The 26,410-nt window shown below is 40.7% G+C and overlaps 2 protein-coding genes across 3 annotated transcripts in view; one reads left to right on the forward strand and one right to left on the reverse strand.

The window, feature by feature from the left end:
• Nucleotides 1-9,681, reverse strand: part of chst11 (carbohydrate (chondroitin 4) sulfotransferase 11) — a 59,952-nt gene extending 50,271 nt beyond the window's left edge. Inside the window, exon 1 of one of the 2 annotated variants that reach the window (XM_061080353.1) lies at nt 9,579-9,681. In XM_061080353.1, the coding sequence (XP_060936336.1) occupies nt 9,579-9,681 (103 nt within the window). Of the gene's footprint in view, nt 1-9,563 lie in introns of both variants that reach the window. The other variant, XM_061080351.1, reaches the window with a different exon arrangement.
• An 11,730-nt stretch (nt 9,682-21,411) lies between these two features.
• cog5 (component of oligomeric golgi complex 5) overlaps nt 21,412-26,410 on the forward strand; it is a 47,437-nt gene continuing 42,438 nt past the window's right edge. Inside the window, exons 1-4 of the mRNA XM_061073256.1 lie at nt 21,412-21,466; nt 22,707-22,846; nt 23,688-23,745; nt 24,764-24,818. Coding sequence (XP_060929239.1) covers nt 21,421-21,466; nt 22,707-22,846; nt 23,688-23,745; nt 24,764-24,818 — 299 coding nt within the window. The 5' untranslated portion in view covers nt 21,412-21,420. The remainder of the gene's footprint in view (nt 21,467-22,706; nt 22,847-23,687; nt 23,746-24,763; nt 24,819-26,410) is intronic.

The raw sequence follows: 26,410 nt of genomic DNA on the forward strand, positions 1-26,410 counted from the left end.
ATTGTCCCACCCTCGTTTTGGTTACTTTTACTGTTTGAACTGAAAAAACAGAGAGGAAAGAAACAGGTTAAGTGTTTATTTTGTTTTTATGGCTGCTAGCAACATAATGTAAAATACTCGGGATCCTTGATTTTGTCGAAGGTGTTGTAGTTTTTTCTTCAAACACACCGACAGGAAGCCTCTGTAATAAGAAAGACATGGAGGGCAGGAGTGCATGAACCAGATTTGAGTAAATGCCTGTACAGGAATCTAAGAGACATAAGCGAACACAACCACAATGAGGGCGAGCCAGTTTCTTTTTCAACACCACACCTGACCTTTTATTGGGGAATTCTTACAGACTTGTCCCACAAGAAGACGAGAGCAGAAGGAAAAATCCTAGAGCTGATGATTCTGTAACATCACCTGGACACCAGCTTCATTTAAAGGATAAAACGTCCTGGAACATCTCCTGTTATATGACATCTTTTTAAGTATTTTTAAAATCAGAGTCATGTCGGATATGACTTAAAAGTAAATTAAAACTACCACTTTACAATTATATATGAAAAAAATGAGGATTTTCACAATGATACCACCATCATCACCTCTGATCTGAGAACATATCATGCCACACCTTTCACACGCTTGCAAAATAAGATATTAAGATGTCACTATTTGACTTCACAGACAACAGCAGGCTCCTGTTCTCCAGACACTGTGGTTCTCAGGAGGGGAAGATGGTGTGGTGATGGCAGCTCTCCCATGTTCCACCGTGTGTCAGACTGAGTGCAAATACTGACACACACAACACACACAGCCCCTCACAGGTGAATGACTAACTCTACTCCGACCTAAACCTTATTCCAACTGAACCCTAAAACCAAGTCTGAACCCTCAAACAGCCTCTTGAATATGTAGGGACCTCACAACTATAGAAAGCCATGTACACATATATTTAAACTCTGAAGGGCAGACTTGCTTGTCTATCATTCCCCAACTGTTTCTGTTAATTACTTAATGTTCGTAGAAATGCTGTGCGTTCAGTTGGGTGTATTTCTATTCTTAGAAAAGTTTTCCCAAGTGGTAAACATATAACAGGTTCATTTCATAATCCCCCTTTTATCAAGTATGATCATGGGTTTAAAATACAAGTTAATGAATGACTCAATTCACTCAATCCTTTCTTTGGTAAAAGATTGATGCTGAATTTTATGAACTGTGAACAGAGGGCGGCAGCGTGGGATAATGTAATGGCTAAACCGCAATGACTCCGCCGAGTGCATCTTGGTCTATCGTTCTATTTTACCTTGGACTGAACAAGAGATACATGGAGGACAGTGATGTGGAACTGATTGTGTAGAGTCTGAACCATCAGTGTAAGCATTTGTGCCATAGGCCGAAAGCCCGCTATAAGTTATTGAAGCTGCAGTGAAATGTAGGCGTCTTAAGAAATTATACATAATAAATCAAACTGTTGTATAGCCTGTTTTTGGCCAAGCATTCATTTGTTGAATTGTAGTTTATTTCTGTATATTTGTCTTTGGTATTTTCCTGGTAAAAATGATGTAGTACATTTTTCTGAATTTATATTTGTTTGCCAAACATTCTTATACTGCCATGGCAAGTGGATTTAAGTGAATAAGGAACATGGCAGGTCTGTCCTTGAAATCTAAACACCCCAGTAATTGTAACCTGTGTGCCAACTGATTCCCTGGGCTCCACAAGGACATCCTAGGTTAGCTTATTTTATGAGATATTTTAGATCTTAACTGAGTTCCTATAAAATGTGTGAGTGTGTGTGTGTTAATGCCTTCCTCTCTGTGGCACAGCCCTGTCATCGCCTCTATAATGAAGTCCAGACGCTCACACAGATCTAGTGAATGACAAGTCAGCCTCAGGCTGTGGCCACTGCTCAACCCACAGTCCAAAAATTACTCAGACAGAGATTCAGGAAGATGCGTCACTTACAGTGGGGAAGACACTACGTGATCTACAGTCTGTGATGCTAAGAGTCTGGTAATGTGGAGTTGTGGCTGGTCTTGAAGTTTTTGTACAAGCCTGTGCAAACAAGCTCACAATGGAGTGTGACATGTTTCCTCATAGCACACAAAGGTTGAATATTCAGATCCAGGGTTAGAAAACGGGGGACCAAGCAGAGCTCTGCTCCCCTGAAAAGGACACAAGCTCCTCTGAAAGATTTCCCGGAGACATTTTTAGTGGCAGCTCTAAAAACTGTTCACTTTTGTTTCACAGATTATATTATATTTTACGTACAAGTAAGGTTCCTAAAATGTGACTTGTCAATGTTGTGTGTATATTCACTTATTGCATTCCAATAAGACCAAACACCATTCTCTGTCTTTTCCCTCTGTGCTCATCCATGTGTGGTGGTGCTGCCCTCAAATCACTAGTCACCTGAACTTCTCATCACTGAGTTGGTGCCCGATATTTGATTAGACTGTAAAACAAGCAGTTTTTATTCAGTATTTTGGATACGTTTATGGATAAGTCACAATGTCAAATGGAAACAACCCAATCTCGGACAATTTGGATTCCCAAAGCAAACTAAGACATCAACGAGATAAATATGACAACAGTGCACTGACTACAGCCAGCCCGGCGCCACTACTGATTCCTTTTGGCAGTGACAGCTCCACTACGGAGGGAGATGCTTCGGAGGCGGTGGTGCGTTTCTGTTTTTTGTTGCAATCCACAAAGTGAAACATCAGGAAAGTAGAGAAAGTGACAGTCAACGACAGAGAGGCACAGAGGGACAGAGAGGGATCAACAGAAAGCTGTTTATTTTGTTGTAGTTAAAAACAAGTTGGCTAAATAATGATCAGCATTTTTGGTTCAGGTCATGTGTTGTTCTTGAAGGTGTGTGTATAAGAACAGAAAAGTGTTACCTGTGTCCCCCTGCTTTTGTGATTTTGCTTTTTGTTTGCTCTGATTAGGCAATAAAATCTATTCCTGAATCTTATGTTGTTGTTATTCAGCCTGTTTGAAATGTAATTGACGGTATTGTAGTAATAACGGTATGATTTTCACAGGAACCCTGCAATTGATGTATGTGCATGCATGGGACATGGTAAGTATTGGACTGGTGCGCACAGGAAAATAGGGCTCGCCCGAATGCTACTGTGTAACTCAAACACTGTTCAGATCACAGTCATCCTCATTACATCTAAAATAATGAAGACTTTTACAAAGAGTTGCGAATCCAGCTTAATTCAAAGCTGAGCTCCCCCGAGTGTCTACCTATGCTTTTTCGTCTCCAATCTACTCTATGATTCTGCATGCTATATCATGTTATATCATGAATGCAAAATCAAAAATGGCTCCAAGTGAATGACAATAACATAATTGTTAAAAGAGACTTATTTTCAACCCCATCCTTTCAAGGACTCATGGTCCCCAGTGGTGTTAAAATGATAAAAGGCATGAATAAGGTAAAGACAGCAAAGATTCTAGCTCCTCCAGTGTGAGGATTGAGTTGGAGGCTCGAGGATTGGATCCTGATTCGCCGATTACAGGTTCCCATGTTTGAGGTCACTCACCCCGGCGACTCAGCTCTGTCTCCCTGCACATCAGTTACAGCTGGCACTACTGCCACAGACCAATGAAGGTGAGGAATTTCGAGTTTCCCACAGACATTCCAGACAGGCAGATTTTATTCTTTCTCGAGACTGTCCCATTCCTTACTTCCAACCAGTGCATGTCAGTTGTTCTGAAAATCTTTCCCTCACACACACAGTAAAAATAATGCCGGAGTTTCAAATGAGGTCACTCGGGTCAGACTCTGTGTGCAGCTCACTGCTCTGGAAACACAGGGGCTTTGAGGGAGACGTGAAATGTGAGTGTGTGACTTTCAGGCCTTGTGTACGAGCAGGTTACAAGGCTGAAAAAAGACACAGTACAAATACACACACACAGACACGCACGCACGCACGCACGCACACACGCACGCACGCACGCACGCACGCACGCACGCACGCACGCACACACACACACACACACACACACACACACAACAGACTTTCGAAATACCCCAGAGGCAATTCACAGAGACACCAAACAAGCAGCCCACAGAGCAAACTGCCTTATTAGCTGCCCTGATCTCTGCAGCTACTCTGCCTTTAAAGGAACAGCAGAGGCTCAGCCTGGTGAGGCACGCTGGATATGTCACAGGCCACCAGGCTCTGTGTGTGGCTGGCTGTGCACTGGGAATATGTTCTATCCTCTACATGTCCTTAAACTCTACATTTTCTTTAAAAAAAAAAGTTTCTCTGCCAAAATGTATGACTCAATATTAACAGTCTTTTTTCCTGCTGTTTATTTAATTTTGGAAAGAAATTCTCAAAGAAACCCTCTGGGACATTGGAAACCAATATGTGATAAGAGGATTGGTCCAACATTACCAGTCTGGGATTAATCAAGCCCATAAGAAAATATATAAAAAAATGTTACAAGTTTCAAAAATCAGTCATATGACAAAGAAGAGATGAAATAAAATTTATAGATAAGTCACCAATTATAAATTAATTATTGAAATAATTACATAATTTACTGATTATAAAACTTAAACACCCTCCTCCTTGTTAAACAGAACTACTAAAGAGGAGATTATGGTTTAACATGTGACCGGCCTGCTTTTCTGAAGGATTCACTGACCATCAACATGAAGGGATTATCTTAGTCCAGGTGACTGCACACAGCATCAGCTTCAAAATCTGCCACCTCTGGACCGTCTTGTCAACTGGTTAACTAATCTTAGCAAGTCAGCTGGGATAATGCATATTTCTTATGTTAGAGCCTATACGCCACCAACAGCAACAGATCATCAAGATAGCGTCAAGCTAATGTACAACATTGTCTGATTAGCTCTCCATCAAACTTGATGCCCCATGTTACTAAGTAATGCATTACAACCCAACAATAGATGTAAATACAATTGAGTATGTGGTGTCAGGGCATTTGTTGGTACAGTGCAGGATTATTTATCCGATTCAAGTTGTTCCAGTCCAGAAGTTATTTTGTGGATTATTTTGAATAACACAAACATTGTTCCTTGACCAATGATTGTACAGAAAGATGGACAACGTGTCACCTAATCTGCTGCCATCTTGCTCTGGTGATGTAATTCGGAGCCTCAGTCTATGCAGTAGTGATCATGGCGTGGAGCAATGGTATCCTGTTCCGCCAAAAATATTTTGTAGCATCTAAAAAAAACAGGCTTAATCACCATGATATTAATGACCTAAAATATTTGTAAAATATAAATTTGTAAATTCGGTTTGGTTAATGTCCTAAAGATGAATCTAAACAGGACTATGAGCATGGAAACTGGCTTGAAGGGTTTCACTGCTGAAGGTTTTCACTGCTGCCGTAGGATCTGTCTTCAACTACGACTGACACTTAATTATACACAATATACAGGCAAAAACATGTGTGGTCCCAGATCTGTCCGCTTTTCTAGCTTCTACATCCTGTGCAGGGAAGACGAGAAGTAAAACTCCAGTCACAGAAGAGATTAAAACACCGAATTGTGGCTTCTTTTTGGACCTAAATCTCTCCTTAACAGTCTCGGAAGAATAAACATTCCAGGCCTTTATGTTTATTGCAGTTTGTGCTTGAGCCAGTGTGTGATACCACTGTGCCCCCCAACTGACCCTTTTACAAGAGGTCATGCCCCACAAGGCCTGGAAGAGAGGTGAGAGTTTACATAGGGAGGCCAGCCGGGATTCCCAGGCCCGTTAAACATGCCTGAACCAGGGAGACGCTGCCTGAAACTTTATCTGATGACAACAATGGCGCTTGTGTGTGTGTGTGTGTGTGTGTGTGTGTGTGTGTGTGTGTGTGTGTGTGTGTGTGTGTGTGTGTGTGTGTGTGTGTGTGTGTGTGTGTGTGTGTGTGTGTGTGTGTGTGTGTGTGAATAATAGAAGAAGCAGAAAGGATAAAAAACAAATATGGGATTACGAATCAGTGACTAAGTAATGTAAGACAGAATGTAGCCAGACTGAAATAGAGAGATATAAAGGTTGAGATACACACACATACAAACACACACAAACACAACTCACAACGCACTATTGTAGTCACACATAAATTGACATTGCACCATTGAAAGATATATCCAAGCTTCTGCACAAACCCTTGCACTTTAGACATCTCTTCAATCAGAATGTCCATGAGGCAGCGCCCTGTCTTCACAACTACAAATTAAAACAACTGTGTGTAAATGGTCTATATTTATAAAGCACCTTTTAAGTCTGGATGAAAACTCAAATTGCCTCACGGTACAGATTTGCCATTCACACACATTCATACAGTGTTTTCTCTATTACACATCAATCAATCAGGGGCAATTTAGGGGTTCAGTGTCTTGCACAAGGACTCCTCGGCATGCGGAATGGGGAAGAACAAACTGCCAACCTTCTGGTTATGGGACAACCCGCTGTTTCTCCTGAGCCACAGGCACCCAGGAGGTGTGCATGTTGTGTATAATGTCAGACAGAGGATGATGTAAGGCCTGCGGAGATTGGCACAACCCTGATAGCAGAATCCAAGGGCCCTTGACAGGGGTTTAATGGAGTCTTGGTTCAATTGCACATTCAATTCTCAATCCTCAAGTGGGGGTTCCTTAGAGTCTTAGAGCTTTAGGCTTGATAACCCCAGGACAGCTAACAAGAGCAGGATACAATATGCAACCGATACATCCCAATCCTCCCATCGGCCTTCTAGTCAAAGCTACACCAAACTAAAATACATTAACATGCACTGCCTGACAACTGCTAGGGGGCAACTTTTTCCCTTGACTCGCTTCTGGCTGCTTCAGGGTATGTGCCTCTCTAGCTTCTGAAGACTTGGGTCACGGGCAGTTAAAGCATGGGCAGGGTGTGTGCTTGTACGTAGGTCGTTTACTGACAGGTATGCCAGCATGATCTAAAATGATCAACTTTTTCCTTTGGTGGCTATCGGGACGGAAAGAAGATTGCAACAAATAAGATAAAAAATGTTTCCATCCTACCTTCAAATGGTTGGGCAGGAAATTGTACTTTCTTGATTCTTGTTGTTCTAGGTTTGTACCCTCATGGTTGAATGCACTCATTTTAAGTCGCTTTGAATATAAGCATCAGCTAAAATAAATGTAATGGTCAGTTTACCCAAATAGATCAAAACATTATGACTACATGCCTAAGAAGCTGCTGGTCCTCAACATGAAACCCAAACTGTCTGTCAAGACCTCTGAACGGACCCTGTGATATCTGGCACCAAAATGTTAACAGCAGATCCTTTTAGGATGGCTCCACCAAGGCTCAGCCTTGTTCCACCACTTCCCCTAGCACCTTGTCCCGGGTTCATGATTTTTCTGTCCCAAGACCACTGACAAGGGGCTCTCACCACCCTGGAGATTCAAAGATTGTCTGACCCTGGTTCTGGCCATACCATAATGATCTGAGGCCTCATTTTCCAAAAAACTGTTGATACCAAAAGTGTATGTGCACACAAAAGCTAAAAATGGCATAAACCAAAAAAATAATCTAATTTATAAATGGGGCTGCTTTAGGGGTAAAGGGGGCGTTTGCAAACGAGAAGGTCGGCGGTTCAAAACTAGTCTTCCTCATTCTGCATGCCGAAGTGTCCTTGAGCAGGATACTGAACCCCAAATGTCCCCTGACAGCTGCGCCGTTTGCATCGAAAAAGTGCTGCCCATAGATGCAGTGTATGAATGTGTGTATGAAAGGGTGAGTGGCAAAACTGTACTGTAAAGCCCTTTGAGTGGTCATCAAGAAGAGAAAAGCTCTATAGAAGTAAAGACCATACACCTGAAGGGAATGTTCTCTTAACAGATCAGAGTCCACCTAGATTTGATTTGATTTGATTTGATTTGATACTTGCATATGTGGATCTGCCTCATATCCTGCCCTATCTACACAACTGTTTTCAGTGAGACTATTCTTCAGAGAGTGGTTCCAAACTAAACACAAAAAACTGCCAATTCTTTATAAATATTAAATTTCAATGCAGTGAACATCACAAGTTAAAGGGCCATCGTTTCACGTTAAAATAAACCTATATGGATTGAACTGCCGATCTTCTGGATAGAGGACAATTCCCCAAGAAGTTAACACACTGTACATTTTTGGCTGTGAGAATATGTTTTACGTAAACCATGTCTATACAAGCACTGTCCATATCAAACATGAACATAATTTGATTATTTAATGCTTTATTCTGTAGAAGTGTTGGCAACAATTCATTTAACACATAAAGCAGGAGGGTATGTAAGTAAAGTTGGTGCCAATATAACAAAGGACTTAAATCTGTTGGTGGGTTGCTGACAGACAGTCCAAAGGTTTGGGGCTATCTGATCTAACTCTCTCCAAACACTGATGCAGAAGTTCCCTGAAGTAGTGTTTACCGGTGAGTTTCTTTGTGGAGGTTAGAAAAGTCCGCTGATGCTAGCGGAGCCACGGCTCATCCATCCAGAGGCGCTGCATGGAGAGAACTGTGCCTCCTGAATCCGAGCTGTGGCAGCACGTCTGCTCAGCCTCATGCTGGTGTGAAATTCCTGTTTTCTGCTCCACCTCACCATTCATCTCTCTGTCATCCCTGCTGCCCCATCACTCAGATACAGCTCCACATCATCGCTGTGACACTGTGCCTTTATGTTCTCTGGCACACTTTTTACCTCACCATTTGACATCACAGGACTGATCCCATAAGGGCTATCATTTAAAGATTGATACTGTGACCTGGTAAGAAATGAAATGATACAGACAGTCTCTGTCTTCTATTGAAAGATAATGATTTGTAGGGAGCTACTCTAGTTCTGTTCATAGAGAGCAAATACCCAGAAAGCGTTAGTCCCTGTCTCTCCTCATACAGTAAACCTGTTGTACAGCAGGTCAGCAGCACTGAGGCTTCACCGCTGTACAGTCGGTGCGCTTCTGCTTTGCGCGTATAAACGCAGGTTTCTTTGACTGTGGCACACAGAGCCAAATCCAATAACCCAGATCAACGTAGAGTGTGTAGATACAGTCGGTTTTCGTTAGTGTGGTGAATTGAAGGCGGATGCGTGCGTGCGCAGATCAGACAGGGCATCGTATTTAAAGAGTCCCTAAAGATGGTCTCCTTTTAAATGTTCACCGCAAATTATTCGTTTCCGTGAGAGCTTGATGCTTTCCCTCGATCCAGGTGGTGAGAACCTCTGGGTGGATCGAATCTGATCGCCTCGGGCTCAGTGCCCACTTTGCCAAAGCCCACTGCTGCCCGCGCACCGACTCCTTTCTCCTCCGAGCCACGTTTCTGGAAACAAAAAGCCTCGCTGCCATCTCCAGTCAGCTGAGAGGCAGCCAGCGAACTGCGCGCGGCTGCTGACGTTCGATCCAAATCCAAAGGCGCAACAACACAATGTGCCAAAGAACGGAAATAATCGGTGTTCTGTTGAATGGTATCAATCATGTATCTGCTGCGTTACTGTACACACTGGACAAATGAAGGTGTCAACGTGCCAGGAGGTGCCAGACAGGATCCCATACACACATTTGTACACGCGAGAGACAGAAGAGGCACCCTACCTGGCTGGAACATACTTTGGAAATAAAAGACGACCAGAATAAAGGATCCCAAACAAGTGGCAAATACCATCCGGCATATCCTGCTCATCCTCATCAGTTCAGCCAGAGTGTGTTTCATGGCGGGCGGGGAGGCTGCAGGGTGCAGCTCGCTCTGTGCGTGGATGAAAGGCTCCGGGTCTCTGCTGGTACTGATGAGGACTGTTCACCGGTCAATGAGCTGGACGCTTCCAACACGGAGTGTACCACTGCTGTAAGGGGGGGTAGCTGCGTTGAGGCAACCCCCCCTATCGGAGGAAATGAACGCGTCCACATGTGCACATAAATTCGAGAGCTTCACCCTTTCATTTCCCTTTTTAAAACACGATATGGTTTCACTGTAGAAAGATAGACATCCATTCACAGATCAATTGTATCCCAGAGATGGTGGAACACTAGGCCGTTCAGATCTGGTTACAGTGGTGACCAGTATGATACGGTTCTGGTATAGTCTACATTGTAAATTGCTGCTTATCATAAGCCCACAAACAAAACTTTGTTATCGTGTACACTGGCACTTCAAAACAGAGGTTTAGTGATAAAAATACCTCTTAGTATTTTTTGATAATGGAAAAGTTTCCATGGTTTTTATGACCTGTCTGTTTTACTTTACTAGGCTTTTTGTAACAGATTTTGAAAAGTATAAATAAAGTTATTTTTATGAAGTTATTATAGTTGTAAATGTCAAATGTCGAAACAGAAATTTCCCAGCCTGAACATGCACAGCATTGGGATAACATGGTACCTGTTTGCCCCTCAAGCAATTAGTAGAGTAAAGCACTCGATCTTCCTCTGGAATGTAGTCAGTGGTGCAAAGAGTAGAATAGTTAGAAGTATATTATTTCAATTGTAGGGGACATGGTTAGGGTTATTTAAGTACAGTGCTTGAGTAAATGTAATATACAATTTTACTCTGCTACTTAATATAAGACAGATAATTTAAGTAGTTAATTTGCAAATTAGGATTCTCTATATGGATAAATGCATATTGTTATAGATTAAACTGCCCAACAATATTACAGCTTGCTCCACCTAAACCAGATGCAGTATTACAATGCTACATAAATGTTTATGCAGCAATAAACAAATCATAATTTAATATTGTTACTAATACAACCTATGTGTACTTGTTAAAAGAAAAAAATGCTTTTGATTCAAAGGACATATTTTATAATTATGGCTTTACATTTTTCAGATTTTTATTTTTACTTTACTTTCTTTTCCACTGAATTATGAGTAGTAACAGTCGTGGTGGTATACATAATGGTGACTCTGATAGTAGAAATCACTAAATATCAGTAAACAAGCCAAAGTACAAGTAGTACAATTAGTAATTGTATTGCTAGTATTTACAACTATATATGGAAATACAGTTATCCACAAGCAGTAATAGCAAGTATGCATTTTAATTGTAGTGGTACACTTAAAAGTTGTAGCAGAAGTGGTAGCAGTACAAGTAACAGACGTAATAGCAGTAAAAGCCGTATTGCAATTAGTATTCCAAATAAATCATTGTAATTGGTGACATCATTGTATGATAAGAGAAGGTAAATGATTTTGTATTTATTTAGCGCTTTTCTAGTCTTGATGACCACTCAAAGGTCTTCACAGTAAAGTTTTACATTCACCCATTCACTCACACATTCATACAGTGCATCTTTTAGCAGCACTTTGTTGTTCTAATTTATGTGGTGCAATTCAGTGTTCAGCATCTTGCCCGACGACACCTCGGCATGCAGATGGGGGAGACTGGGGATCGAACGGTCGGCTTTCAGGTTGGAGGACGACCGCTCTACCCCTCAGCCACTGCCGCCCAAGGTATATTTTCTAATTACCCAAAAGACTCAGATTTACTTTTCTTTCAGTACTGCATTTGTTGCCTGTTCCATACAGAACTCCAGTACCATCTAGTGGTATAACAGCAGAAAAGTCAGATGAAACCAGAGAGCATTGTTATCTATGGGCTCCGTGTTCTCCGTCTTTGTTCGGTTTATTGGCAGGTGGCAATCAACAGTGAAGGTGCATCACCGCCACCTACTGTCTGTGTTGGAGAGTGAATCAGAGTTACACTAGTGTGACCAGTAGAGTCACAGACGCCCTTCTGCTGTGATAAAAGTGTGCTCTAATGATATTTTCACACAAAAGAAGCCCTATGAAAATGTTCTAATATGTACATCTGTTGTACATATACAAGCAGGTCTGACAGAGAAATAATTGTAAAGGGTTTGTATTTATTTGGAGCGTTTCTACTCCTGCTTTACGGTATAATGACATTCACAAACACATTCATACAGTGAATCAATGAGCAGCACATTTTTTCTTTGACTGGTAAATGGTCTGTATTTATGTATTTATTTATTTATTTATTACCGCCTGAGCAACAGCCCCCTCCCCTTATAATAGAAATATAGACAAATATTGTTCCTCTACTTGCTGTGCTCTACCTAATGCAAATTGCACAGCAGCACAGGGATTAACATGGAGTGGTTAAGAACCTCTGGACTCCTGACAAGTAGCAACACACCACGAGAATTAAAATCCCGCCCTTGTTGTAAGCTCACAGATGCACAGTGCAAATGTAAATGCAGAGCAGAGAGGTGCGGTAGCAGAGAAACCCCAGCAGGTCAACAGCATGCTTATAAGAAAAATCAGCACTCTGGTCCATGCATTCATTGCATGTATTAGTCCACATGAATATTCAACAGCAGTTGCAGTCGTCATGCATGGATGCACTGAATAAGAAAGAAGATAAAAGAGGAGAGTTTATCAGGAATTGTTACTAAATGTAAACAACAACATGTGCATCAATTAAAGCTAGAGTGTTTATCAATGAACATTATTCGATTATTTAGATTATTCCATAAACCCTGTCTAGGTTGTTATATGTAATTAAGTCAGTAAAACCCCTGGGGCTTGTGCCATAGCTATATAAATACAGCATAAGCCTGAGCTTTTGCTCAATGAAAATGCAGCAAATCCAAGAGTCTTATCACTTTCCCGGAGAGGCTTACAGAGGCCTTCAAAGGCACAACCTTAGGGAGCACCTTAACCTCCTTAAAGTTGAGAGCCTTAAAAATGCATCACCGGTTATGTGTATTTCAAAGTTATGCTTGAAGCAAAACATGTAAACAAATCTGCTACAAGCTGCTCACACACAAAACAAGAAGCTTGTTTGCAGCAGAGGATTAGTCCTCACCCAGATGTCTGTTACGCTTCGGGAGAAGAACATCATCCTGCCTTGGGCCCTTCTTGCGTGTATCATTTCATGCACTTCCTTGCTGTCTTGCACTGCTGATATAGGCAAATGTGATATACAGCAGGTGGGCAGTTACTCAGGCCAGGACTCAGCAGTTTCACACAATGAATATTCTTTTGAGGATGTAATGTGTATTTTGGCCAGAGAAGACAGATGGTTTGAAAGAGGAGTGAAAGAAGCCATCTTTGTCAACCATGAAAAAACATCACTTAACACATGAGGTGTTTAAGACACAAACCTTCAGCCACCTACAATGTTGTCCCAAAAAACTCCACAGACCACAGCCCAACTCCAGTGACCCGAACGGCTCAAACAATAGCAGAGTGGGTATCAACAGTCATTCACACCTTGATTCAGAGGATCCCAACAACCCAAATGACCTGCCTGTTTAACAAAGCAACTCTCAACACAGGCACAGATGCACAGAGGTAAACCTTGAAACCTCCCATTAGTCAGCTAGAACTGAAGCACTTAGATGACAGGTGAAGGCTCTTAAAGAAACACATGTGTTATGTCCACATCCACAGACCATAGTAATGGTATATGGTTTCAAATTTAGCGCTTTTCTAGTCTTGATGACCACTCAAAGCTCTTTACATTACAGTTTTTGCATTTACCCATTCACACACACATTCATACAGTGCATCTATTAGCAGCACTTTTGTTCTAGAGGGACAAATCAGGGTTCAGCATCTTGCCCAAGGACACTTTGGCACTTCGGAAAACTGGGGATCGAACTATCGCTCTACCCCTCAGCCAAAGCAGCCCAGTCAGAGAGAACAGTTGACGATTTTTATATCAAGAGTTTCCAGGATTTAATTCAGGGATCTCCGAATCATACCAATCACACTAAGAATCTTACTCCTTGACAAAACAAACATGACAACATTTTGATCAATAGAATTCATGAGTGTTAATGTCAAGGGCTCATCCAGAATTTGAACCAGGAACCTCTCGCACCCTACGCAAGACTCATACCTCTTAACCAACAAGCCAAAGAAATTTCAACTTTTCTCACTGTGGAGTAAGGAAAGGCAATGATGTATGATTCCTCCTTGAACAATCACATAAAGTGTTTACCCAAATAACTACTATGGATAAGTTGTTGGTTTCTATGGATCAAACAAAGTTTGTAATAGACAGGTTGGTGACCGAAACCTTTTCGACAATACGTGACAATGTGAAATTGTCTTGCAATTAGTGTGCCCTATCAAATTTTTTTATACTAAGTTTGATTATGGAACCACATTAATATTTCCAACAAACATGTCATTTTTCCCATCCATATTGGCTATATAAAGAACAACACTTTAAAGAAACATGTTCATCTCATTATGATTGCAATAATAGGTTTGTCATTAACCCCACCAACCACACTCATATTCAGAATTGCGATAGCTGGCTTCAGTCGCATGGTTTTTGTCAGTGTCAAAGACTTTGAGAAAGTTGGCCTGGATACTGCACGTTTCATGGATCTCCCTTGTCTGCCTGGTCCTTGAAACTTCATTTTGTGCTTTGTCTCAAAGTGGCGCTTAACACTGGACATTTGGCACACAACTTTTTCTAAACATAACGTGCGCACTTTATGAAAACCAAGTCATACTCCTTCGCCCGTGAGGGCTGAAATGCCCGCTTCGTCGTTTTTTTAGACAGCAGGCATTCCATCACAAATACACCTTAGCGGCTACACTTCACGGAGATTCATGTGGGAAAATGCAAGCAGCACATATTTTTATTATTATTTAATGGCGATTGGCATCCAGCCTATGGTGCATTACTGGCACCTAGTGACTGGGAGAAGCGCTTTGAGTGGTCTACATCAGACTAGAAAAGCGCTATATAAATACAAATCCGTTTACCATTTAGATGTTAACATCGATCAAGCTAAATAACGGGGGCGGGCGTGGCGGCGGCAAAAAGGAGGGGGTAGGTGCGCGGGGGGGGGGGGGGGGGGGGGATGCCAACATTATCTATTTTCAAGAGTAGCTCACAAGCTTATAAAGTGTGGGCACCCCTGGTCTAGGAGTATGATTCTTGTTTGGGTGCTGGAGATCCCGGTTGCAAATCCCGGATGAGCTGTTTGCCATATCAGATCAAATAAATTAAACTCTGAAAAGAGGGTGACAAAAAAATCTCAGTCGAAATAGATGACTCTTTAGAAACAAAGGATGGAAAATCTCAATATACGGCCTGCAGAATTTTACTGTTGCTGAGTAAAGAGAGTATTAGCAGGAGAGAACGATCTGCATATTTTTATCAATGAGGAGGAATGACAAGCCCTGATAGTTGATTCCAACTTGAACAGTCATCAACAATGTTCACCGAAATGGCTACTATGTGAAATTCTTTTATGTGTCTTGTTGGTCTAGGAGTAGGATTCTTGCTTCGGGTGCTAGAGGTCCCGGGTGCAAATCCCTGACGAGGCCTTCTTTACATCTTGTTCAGCCTTTACTCGTGGATGGGTTTTCTAATCATTAAGCTAAAATACAATTGGGCTCAACTCTAGGGATCAAATCAAGACTCGGCGATGGTAAACACTGAAAAGAAGGTGACAAAAAATCTCATTCAAAATAAGTGTTTGAATGAGTGAGTGTTTTGAAATATATAATGGAAATCTCAAAATACGGCCGGTAATAATTTGGTCTTGCTTAGTAAAGAGAGTATTGGCAGGAGAGAACGATATGCAGATTTTTATAAATGTGGAAGAATGACAGGCCATGATGGTTGATTCCCCCTTTAATAATTACAAACAGTCTTTACCGAGATGGGTACTATGGGAAACGTTTACATTTTTTACTTGTTGGTCTGCAATCTGCTTCTTCTAATGTTCAGTTTATTGGCAAGTGGCAACCAACGCCAAGGTGCACTACCACCATCTATTATGTTGGTGCACAGTTCCCTTGATATCTGATAGCTTCTCCTACTTCTTAATTCAGACTTGAGGCAGAACCTACAGTGTAGGACCCTAAATCAGAGTTGACTAAGCCGTATTAAATTATTTTGTCCAATCTGATCCCCCTTAGATAATGGAACATACTACTAATTCCAATGGTAAATACTATTTCCAAGTTTCCACTTTTTTAATTTCCTTGATGAATGGCATGCTCCACTGACTCCTATATTTGGCAGTATTCACATAGTCCTGTTGGATGTCTGTTTATTAAGTGCAGTGTAGTATTGAGTCTAGTATGTCCTATTCTCAGCCTAGTCTAGATGTTCTCCCCTTTGATGCTCCTTTCTACTGTCCTCCCTGTGCTCACTTCCTGCTCTACTGCATAAAGGTGTCTCCCTGTGTGAGCTACATCCCAGCTATGCTGCCATTCTTTAATAATGTTTCCTTTGATGATTGTTTTTGCTTTTGATTTACTGAATGAAATGTTCAAGACTTACCTCTTTACTTAGCTTACATTTTGGGTTTGCTAAGCCAGTAAATCAATCCCTTCCTTGCCTTTTATTAATCTGTGTGCCCTTATCCACATATAAGTAGTCACAATATTCATATCATGAAACTGTACATGAAACAACCGCCCTGAATAGTAACTTTTCTACCCACTTTAATGCTGCCAGAGTCACTACCAACCTCACTATTTAACCTGACAAATCATCAAAGGTTCTCCCATTCATTGAAACCTTTAAGTCTGGTATACTGAAACATAGTGAAGAGATAGAGTAAATGATGTCTGATCTACATGGCTTTCATAGTACTGCTATACAAGCCAGTAGCCCAGTCACATTTACCTTTGTTCTCAGCGTACCCTCAAGTTAAGCCTGTATGGTTGATTACGAAGCCGAAACCCTTGATAACTCTAAGGTGCACCACAGAAGTTATGTCCCTGACATCTGCTGGTGGCAGCTAACAGCTGATAACATGTTATGGTAGTCGGTACCTTAAATTGTGCAAAAGACCTTCAAACATACAAGGGATATTCACCATCTTGTCCTATATTGTAAAGAATAGGTTTATCAGACACTGTTGTGATGGGTTTTCCTTTGATGTACAGTAGAAGAACCTATTATCTCACCTCTGATGATAAAGATGCTACTTGACCTCGGTGGCCACTTGCCAATGAACTGAAGAAATGGCAAAACAAGGGTCAAGGAAGTTTTGAGTGCTCGTGGCAGCAGCTCTTGACCTGGGAACCTCAAAATGGACCCGGAGCAAACCATCGCTGGGCTGCTGTCAAAAAATGAACAACTCGGACAGGAGAACGAACTGTTGAAGTTCCTGTTCAGTGTAGTTAAGGAAAACATTGAGCTGAGAAACAGGATGCAGCGCTTTAGCATTGAACCTCTGGACGTGTCAACAGGTAGTGTTGTTGTTCTTCTTTGCCAGTTGATGCCAGCTCAAGTTGGAGTTGTTTGGAAGAATTGGAGTGAAATTAAATTAAAACAGGAACAAAATGATTAAATACAAATGTGAGTTGTATGAGCTGAGGTCAGTGAAGTCTTTCTGGTTGCCTTTGATTTTCATTGTATTTGGAATTTCTTAGTTCACAAGATTAACTCTCCCTGACATTTTGGTAACACAGGCATGAATAAGTATATCTTAGTGGTTCCATCTTAATATGTTACGGCAGCATTTCAAAAATAGCTGTTGCTAGGAAAGATAATAATCCTGAATGTTGCTTAGCAGCAGTTGAAGATTGTTTAACTGAAATCCATTGACTTCATTTCAGAAATATGATCATTAAGTATCAATCAATCTAATTTGCAACAATTTGTATATTTTTAGCTGTATACTTATCATAAACTCTAAACATATTTTTTAAGTAAATGTATTAGTTCTGTGTTTTTCTTGCAAAATGTACAATAATCAATGTCATAGAATTCAAATAGTTTAAGCCATTATATTGGTGAACCCAAACAACCTTCTCCCTGTAACCCCTTTTTAATTCAACAGAAACTCAAAATTGCATTTTCTGTTTACTTCAGACAATACAATAATAAAATCATGATTTCTTGTTGTCACTTTGCTTCTCGTCAGGCAGAAAACAAACAAGTCTGTGGAAAACAACCCTCGGTGAGAGTCATTTCAGAAAAAACTTGGATCTGACCAGTCTCCCACATGAACGTAAAACCTCGTCCCCCACCCACTCCAGGTCTTTCCTGCCAAACACAGCTCACACAGACATATATGACAAGAGAGAGTCTCACAGGCGCCAGGCTGATGAGGCTTTTGATCGCAAAGGTGAGTGACGCTTATTTACCTATGTTCTTTTTACCCTGTTAAAAGGTTTTAGTAGTTTAACCTCACTCTTGTTGAGGGTAAAGGGCAGAGGATGTCACACCTTGTTAAAGCCCTATGAGACAAATTTAGATGTGTGAACATGGGCTATACAAATAAAATTGGATTGAATGATTGATTCATTATTTTTATTAAGTTAAAGTAAAAGCAGTGTTCCAAAAAAAGAAATTGACTCATTTGAACTATTTCATCGCTGTTGGAGATGAGAACTCGCGGGAGATTGCTTTACAATTGGACATGAGGATTATGTTATTTTAGATGTGAATATATTTTTAAAGTAAATGTATTTGTTTTGTGTTTTTCTTGCAACATGTACAATTATCATTGTCATAGAATTCAAATAGTTTAAGCCATTATATTGGGGAAACCAAACAACCTTCTCTCTGAAAGCACTTTTTAATTGAACAGAAACTCAAAATTGCATTTTCTGTTTACTTCAGACAATACAATAATAATATCATGATTTCTTGTTGTCACTTTGCTTCCCGTCAGGCAGAAAACCAACCTGTTTGTTGAAAACAACCCTTGATGAGAGTCACTTCAAAAAAAACTTGGATCTGACCAGCCTCCCACATGAACGTAAAACCTCGTCCCCAACCCACTCCAGGTCTTTCCGGCCAAACACGGCTCACACAGACATATATGAGAAGGCAGAGTCTCACAGCTGCCAGGCTGATGTGTCTCTTGATGGCAACGGTGAGTGACGCTTTTGGTAAGTTTAGGTAATAGTAGTGTTCCAAAAACAAAAATTAACGCATTTTAATTATTTTATGCTGTTGCAGATGAGACCTTGGAGGAGATTGCTTTAAAAGTGCTGGGGGAGATTGCTTTACAATTGGACAGGAGGATTCTGTCTTTCGTCTTCCAGGGCCACAGGAGGCTTTATGGTTTCACAGTGCAGAATATGCCAGCCAAGATCATAGAGGTAAGAAACCTCTTCAATGTTATTTGAAGTGTTTAAATGAAGAATTAAATCCTTTTGGACAAATGTGTCTATAAGTAAGATATCAAATCTCAACAAAGCTTCATCCGTAACTTATCTCATTATCAGTTAATTTAGAAAAACAATATTCACAACAACATTTCATAGTCATGATGCAGAGGAACCTCAAAAGCTCCTCTTTCTCTCTTGTAGGTTAGCACAAATCTGCTGACAGGGAAGGTGGAACACGGCTATCGACTGTACCTCACTGAGAGGTATTATGACCTCATGAAGCAGTTGAATCAGCTCGGATACAAAAAGGCACTTCACCCTTTATTCTCTGAATTTATCGTCAACAAATATGGGATCCTGAAGAAGAGGTCTCAGCCATTAGACTACAACAACCCAGTGTCTCTGAAGAAGCTCATATTGACTACTGCTCCAATAAAACTTCAGGGGAACCTGCTGCTGCTGCTCAAATGCCTCTGCAACATGGCCGATAAGGACAGAAGGCCTCTTTTTCTCTGGAAGACATGAGAGGATTCAAATTTACAAGCTTGCACAATCCACAAATTGGAAATGAACATTGATTGGGGCATCTGATTGTGGTGGTGTATACTGATCGTGGTGGCAGCTGATCATGGACAATTATTTTCAACAAGATGAAACACACTCTACCATTCCTGACAACTCCTCAATTCATTTAGTTTCCATTATGTAACAAACTGTCATCAATGTTGTAAATATTCTCACTCAATTATTCTCTGAGGTTTCTACATTTTTTACCCTGTTAAAAGTTTTTTTTAGTAGTTTTTCCTTACTCTTGTCGAGGATTAAGGACAGAGGATGTCACACCTTGTTAAAGCCCTATGAGACAAGTTGTGATTTGTGAATAAGGGCTATACAAATACATTTGACCGATTGATAAATGGCATGAGAAGATACAATTTGTGATTTTTTTTTTTACTTTGCACATAGCAAAACCTACAATTCTTTACAGGGTCAAACCCCCCATAAGGTTGCTATATTATCGCTGGTCAAGTTATCAGTTCAAGGCCATAAAGTCCCATTGCTCCCAATGTGCAGTCCACCACTGTATATAGTGCTTTTCTATAGTCTTGATGACCACTCAAAGCACTTAACAGTACAGTTTTACATTCACCCATTCACGCAAATACTTTCAAGGACACTTCTGTTTGTGGAATGGGGAAGACGGGGGATCAAACTACTGACATTCTGGTTAGAGGATGATGTCTCAAATCCCTGTGTTAGCCACAAGAGGAGATGAGAGAGCAATTTTTGTTAACGTGGAAAAAACATCACTTAACAGGTGGCTTAAGACACCAACTTTCAGCCACCACAACGCTGTCCTAAGTTCTCTCCCCAGGCAGCTAAACACCCAACTACCGCCCAACTCTAATGACCCTTACGGCTCGAACGATTGCAGGGTGGGTCAACAAATTACAAGTATCAGCCTCCATTCACACCTTGATTCAGAGGACCCCAACAACCCACTATACCCCGAACACAGGTACAGACCCTCAGAGGTAAAATTCTTAAACAATTTGACTGATCCAATGTCTCTTACACTTGATAATAATGAAAACCCTTTGAGTACATTTGTTGATATTAGTACAGCTAATGTACAATTAAGCATGGCTTCTCAGTCCTTCACAATGACTACAATAATCAAGTTGTTGGGTACCTCTGTCCAATCTATATGGCAAGCAAGACTTAACTCCTGAATGAGATTGGTTGAAGTACTATTGGATGTTTCTAAAGAGTGTGGCTGCCATGATTCCCATTCCCATTGATCCTCATACATTTGATCGTGCAGAAAACGTATCTTCTCAAGTTTCTTTATTAGCCAGGAGAGAGAGGTGAGACAGATATTGCACGGTGACCCCCGCTCTCTGCATGTGAAGGTTCCAGGTCCATTAACAAATGTGGATATATTTTCAAAGTCTGGCTGTCGTGACCAGGTGTACAGAACAGATGGACCACAAGACCATAGTCACCTACAGGGAGGTGGCTTTTATTTCTCACTTGGACAATTGCATTCAAACACGCACCTTATTCGGAGGATCTCCGGAGTTCATGTGCATATTTGAAAGCAGGGCTACTTTGGAGAGGAAAAACTTGGTAGAGTGCATATTTAAGCAAAAACAACCTCAAATGGAAACGCGAACACACATCCTGCACTGCATGCAGACCTCTTTATACACAGTCTATGGTGTAGACGCGTATGTTTGACCGAGCCCTCGACCCCCTGGTGGACTGAATATGACCCACGTACACACAGCTCACCAGCTCCGGAGTGTTTGTGGCCCTTTAAGGCTCGTGGAACGTCTTCCTACAGACTCCTCCCATTCCACACGTCACATGCGGAACTGTCAACATGGAGGATCCGAGAGAAGGTTCCACGAATCCACTTCTGAGAGATGGTAAAACATGCTTACGATCTGCGGTGGTGATGTGTACCGGCGAGAGTAGGAATCACATTATTAACTGCTTTGTCTAGTTTCCACTCTCGCGCATAGAATGCCTCTGCAAAGTCAGTTTTCTTGCCTGCTCACAAGCTACGACAGATACATATGTGAGTTGTTCATATGGACTGTTCTAGTGACATTCACCGAAAACCTGTTCATGGTCGATGTTAATACATCTTTGCACTATCGTTAAAAGCACTTCTGTATCCGTGATGATACAAATCAAGTCACGGTGGTAGGGGAGACTCGGAATAATGGGTAATCCAAATAATCTCCTTTCCTCACCATTATTCCTTGACGTCATGAGGTCAAGGAAAGATTCGAAGGGAGCGTCTGCAAGATAGTAAAACATTCTGCGTTTTAAAACTTTTTTTATCAATAACAGAAAACCCGCACATACTACAAGGTACAGGGATTAACTCTGTGATATACGTCTTCACTTACAGTAAAGTTTCCTGTTCAAAACAGAATGACACGTCCTGAGAACATATGTTTTTAGTTTATACAGAGGGAAACAGTCAACCATCAATTACTAACAGGAAGTAACAACAATAAACTAATACTGTAGCCTTAATAAACAATGAAACAAACAGGCAATGTTGAAGTGGTATAATAGGATGGGGAACACGTGACACAATTGGAGAAAATTCTTTTTTGTATGCATTCTCCAATCAAGGGATTGGAAATGACTTATAATCACAGTTATAGCATTTGTATTTAGTTGTGCTTATGAAATCAGGAGCTCAGATGAGAATTCAAAAGCTGCTCTGTTTCTTTTGTATTTACTTGGATCTTTCCAGGTTGCACCACTATGTTGCATCACTTAAAATGTTGCTGTGTCAATGAATCGTTGGATGGCTTTTTCTTCTTACCTTTCCTAAAGGATTGTCCGGTGGTAAAGGAGATAAGTTAGGAAGAATTGAAATTCCTTTCTTTATTATTTAAAAAATTAAAATGGCTCTTGTTATGGCAGCTGCTGAAATACCTCTGGGTCATTTCACTTGGTTTAGAGTCTTCCTAAGAAAAATGAACTGCTCCAATGCACCGGGGCTCTTCCCTCCTATGACCGAGTCAGAGGGCTTCACAGATTGGGTTTTAGTCGCAATGCACTTAAGGCCTAATATTTCGGGATGAGATGACCTGTTTTAAGAGTGAATGTACTAAATGGTTTGAGGATGTGCTGCTGTGTTTGCAGAGTGTTACACGGATTTCCTGGAGGATGACTTTGATGTGAAGACATACACTGCTCAAGCGATACATCATGCTGTTATTGCTGAGCAGCTGGCCAAGCTGGCACAGGGCATCAGTCAGCTGGACAAGGAGCTTCACAGCCAGGTACAACCCCTTCACACACCTAGACATCTGAAGGAACACATTTTGTAGCAAGAGCAAAATAATAGTTCATTACCAAAAGCTTTCTCATAAATCAGTGTTTTTTTATATACAAATTTTAATCGTTTCTTTTTTGACGATTGCAAATGTTATGAAAATCTTTCGGTTTGTGACCATCCATCAGACATCACATTCACATTTGAAGATTTCACTATGAGCTTTTCACAATTTTCTAAAATCTTATATGTAATCTTCTGCAGAGAGCTAAAATCGACAATATTACAACTATACTTGGAAAAGAAACGTAAATAATAACTAGACAGCCTGAAGATGAGACATTTAGAAACATTTGTATTCAGGAAAAAGGCCACATTTTTACATCAGTCAAGACCACCTTCATCTCTTTAAGTGGTAACCTAAAATACCACAAATAATAATAATTATAATAAATATTATTATTATAAAAATTATCTATTTAGATTAGACCACTTTTTTCAACAATGTTGACAAAAGCACAGCAAATGCTTTGAAACCTTTATGCAAATAGGGGATAAATAAGAATCTGTTGTTAGTAGTTTTTTGTGTGAAAAAGAATGCCAAGGTTTCTCGCTGATGTTTTTGGTCAAGTAAGAATATTTTATATGAAGCAGCGTCAGTTTGTGGGACCAAGGATTATGATCTCAGATTTATCGTTGTTGAATTTTAAAACAGTTTGGGATAGCATTTAACATCACTCAGGCAGGCATGCAAACAAACAGCAGCAAAGAACAGCATCATATCGTTACAAAGTAACGAGCAAAAAATCCGCCCCATCCACTGATTTACACTACATCTTTATTTCCAGGTTGTGGCCAGACACGAAGACTTACTGTCTCAGGCAACTGGGATAGAGTCTCTTGAAGGTAAAGGAATACTGCTTGATAACTATTGTTACTTCACTAATTTCTTTTGTTGACACAGCTTCATATATTTGCACCATGGACTGAAGAATGTTTGTTTTACTCTTGCTCTGCTACTGGTTTGCCACATTGTTTGGTCGTTCAAAAATCTAGAATGTACAGAACTCCAAATATTCTGGGCACATGATGTGCCCCACGTCATTGCATTAGCACCTCTTTGACTAGAGATAAACAAGTTCATTAGTGACATGTCAAAATAAAACACTAAGTAAATTATTGTAATGCTACTTCAGAAACAAGTTGATTTGTTTGTTAGCTCACTGTTTTTGCAACTTAACGTGTGACTTGATTAATGTGTCAGAACCGCTGAAAGCACATAAACTTCCACAGCTATTCAAAGAAAAAAAGTGATAAAAATACATCTGTACTAGCATGAATCAATATTAGCGACAAATAGAAGTGTTTTCTCTGCTCATTGCAATTTCTTTTTCTTGGTGGCTGACAAAAAAGGGAAACACCTCATGGCAGGTATTGGGAGGGTCAGTGAGGTTTTCACTGTAGTGATGACAGATTGTCAATGCTAAGCTTAAATGCTAAGCAAAAACTGAGGGGAGACTAAATCGGAACGACCTTCACATGCACAGTAGTTCCTTCCACATCTCATAATGACCGAAGGCATGGTTGGCGAGTCAGTGAAAAGATGATCTGCTCTTGTAACGTTACATATTTACAAGTCGATCAATGTAGTAGTAAGTAACCACCTGTCAAATGTCTGACCTACATACTATCATATGAATCCATGCACTACTTTTTAAATTGCCCTGATCCTATCAGCAGTCTCACCAACCAATGACCATTACATCAATATTTCCAGAATTATCTACAGGAACAGGGACCTCATTATTTCACTCTGCAAATACTGCAGTTCTAGTGTTTTACCACAAGAGAGAGCTAGTATTTCTGAAAGGAAGTCTGCTAACACCAAAGCTCTTTAAATCAAATATTTTCTTGCTTTTTTCAGGGGTCCTTCAGATGATGCAGACAAGGATCAGTGCTCTGCAGGCAGCTGTTGACAGGTAAATATAGAATCTTGTGATTCTAGTCAGATTACATGTTTTTAATGTCAACATTTGTACAGATGTAATGTGCATTGGTGTCTTAGATTCCTTAGACTGAACAATACTTTTGGAAAAGGGTAATTTGATATAGCTCCCAAATATGCACGTTTCTTCACATCCTGAGGAAAACTGATGGAGATTTGTACTGAATTATCAGCAGTAATTACTAGAGATGAGCCGGATACTCGGCTGAAACGAGTATCCGGTACGGATAAAGCACTTTTGCCGAGTACGATTATTATACGAGTAATCGGAGTCATTATCTGTGCTCGGACTGAATGAAAATCCTCACACAGCGTCACAGCGCTCCCCTTCACACACGGCTCTGCTCACTCACTCACAGAACAGCTCTCTGTCTCTCAGTCACTCAGGTTCACTGTGCATCGGGACTGTTCCATAGGCTCAGTCAAGGAAGCAGAAATGATTCGTTCATTTCCCGACTGGGTCTTCGGGTACAAGTCTTTGGAAAATTTTTCACGAGACCTGCATTGGCTCAGTAGAGGAGCGCTGCAGATGTAGCGAGGGACGTTCACTGTCTCCCGGAGAAATGAACACTCCGTGTTTCCAGCACAGACAGACGCGAACCACATCCGTCCACAAGTCACAATGACTGGCCCCGTTATTTTCACTTTACATTCACACCTACTTTACAGTAAAGTAAACCTCTATTAAATACAGTACAACATGACAGTTTGTATGGTTTGAAATTGTCATTTATTATCACACTGGCATTTAATTATCACGGCAAACAATTACACTGCACTAAACTTTAAATGTTAATGTAAAGTGAAAATAACAAAACCAGTCTGTATGACTTGCGAACGAATACAATTCACGTCTTTCCACACCAAAAACTGCTCATCTCTGCGGGAGACAGCGAACGTCCCTCGCATTTCACTCACACACACACACACACACACACACACACACACACACACACACACACACACACACACACACACACACACACACACACACACACACACACACACACACACACACACACACACACACACACACACACACACACACACACACACACACACACACACACACACACACACACACACACACACACCTGGTGTGGAAATAAATTTAAAAAAAATTAAAAAATCATAAAAAAATTTCAAAGTTAAAAAGAAAGTTATGTTGAACCAGCCCACTTCTGGGTTAAATCACACCCACTTCCGGCTTAGGCCCCGCCCACTCAGAGTACGGATACGGATAATTCATATGGTTAACAGATACAGATACAGATACAGATAATGCTGTACTCGCTCATCCCTAGTAATTACCAATGCTGCTGATAGAAATGTCTTGACCTGACTAAATCACAAGTAGTATTCAAGTTCTCTGAGGTGATTGATTAATTGATTAATTCATTTTCAAACTAGAATGGCACTCAGTAGAGGGCATACCTCTGCCTAGTGTTTTGTAAGATCACAGTGACTTGACCACCAAACTCTAATCAGTCTATCTGAGGGTCCAAGTTAATGTTTGTATCCTATTTGAAAGAATTACCCAAAGTTGTGTCCACCTTCACCTTTGAC

The sequence above is a fragment of the Limanda limanda genome, chromosome 1, assembly GCF_963576545.1.
Source record: "Limanda limanda chromosome 1, fLimLim1.1, whole genome shotgun sequence".
Classification (NCBI taxonomy): domain Eukaryota; kingdom Metazoa; phylum Chordata; class Actinopteri; order Pleuronectiformes; family Pleuronectidae; genus Limanda; species Limanda limanda.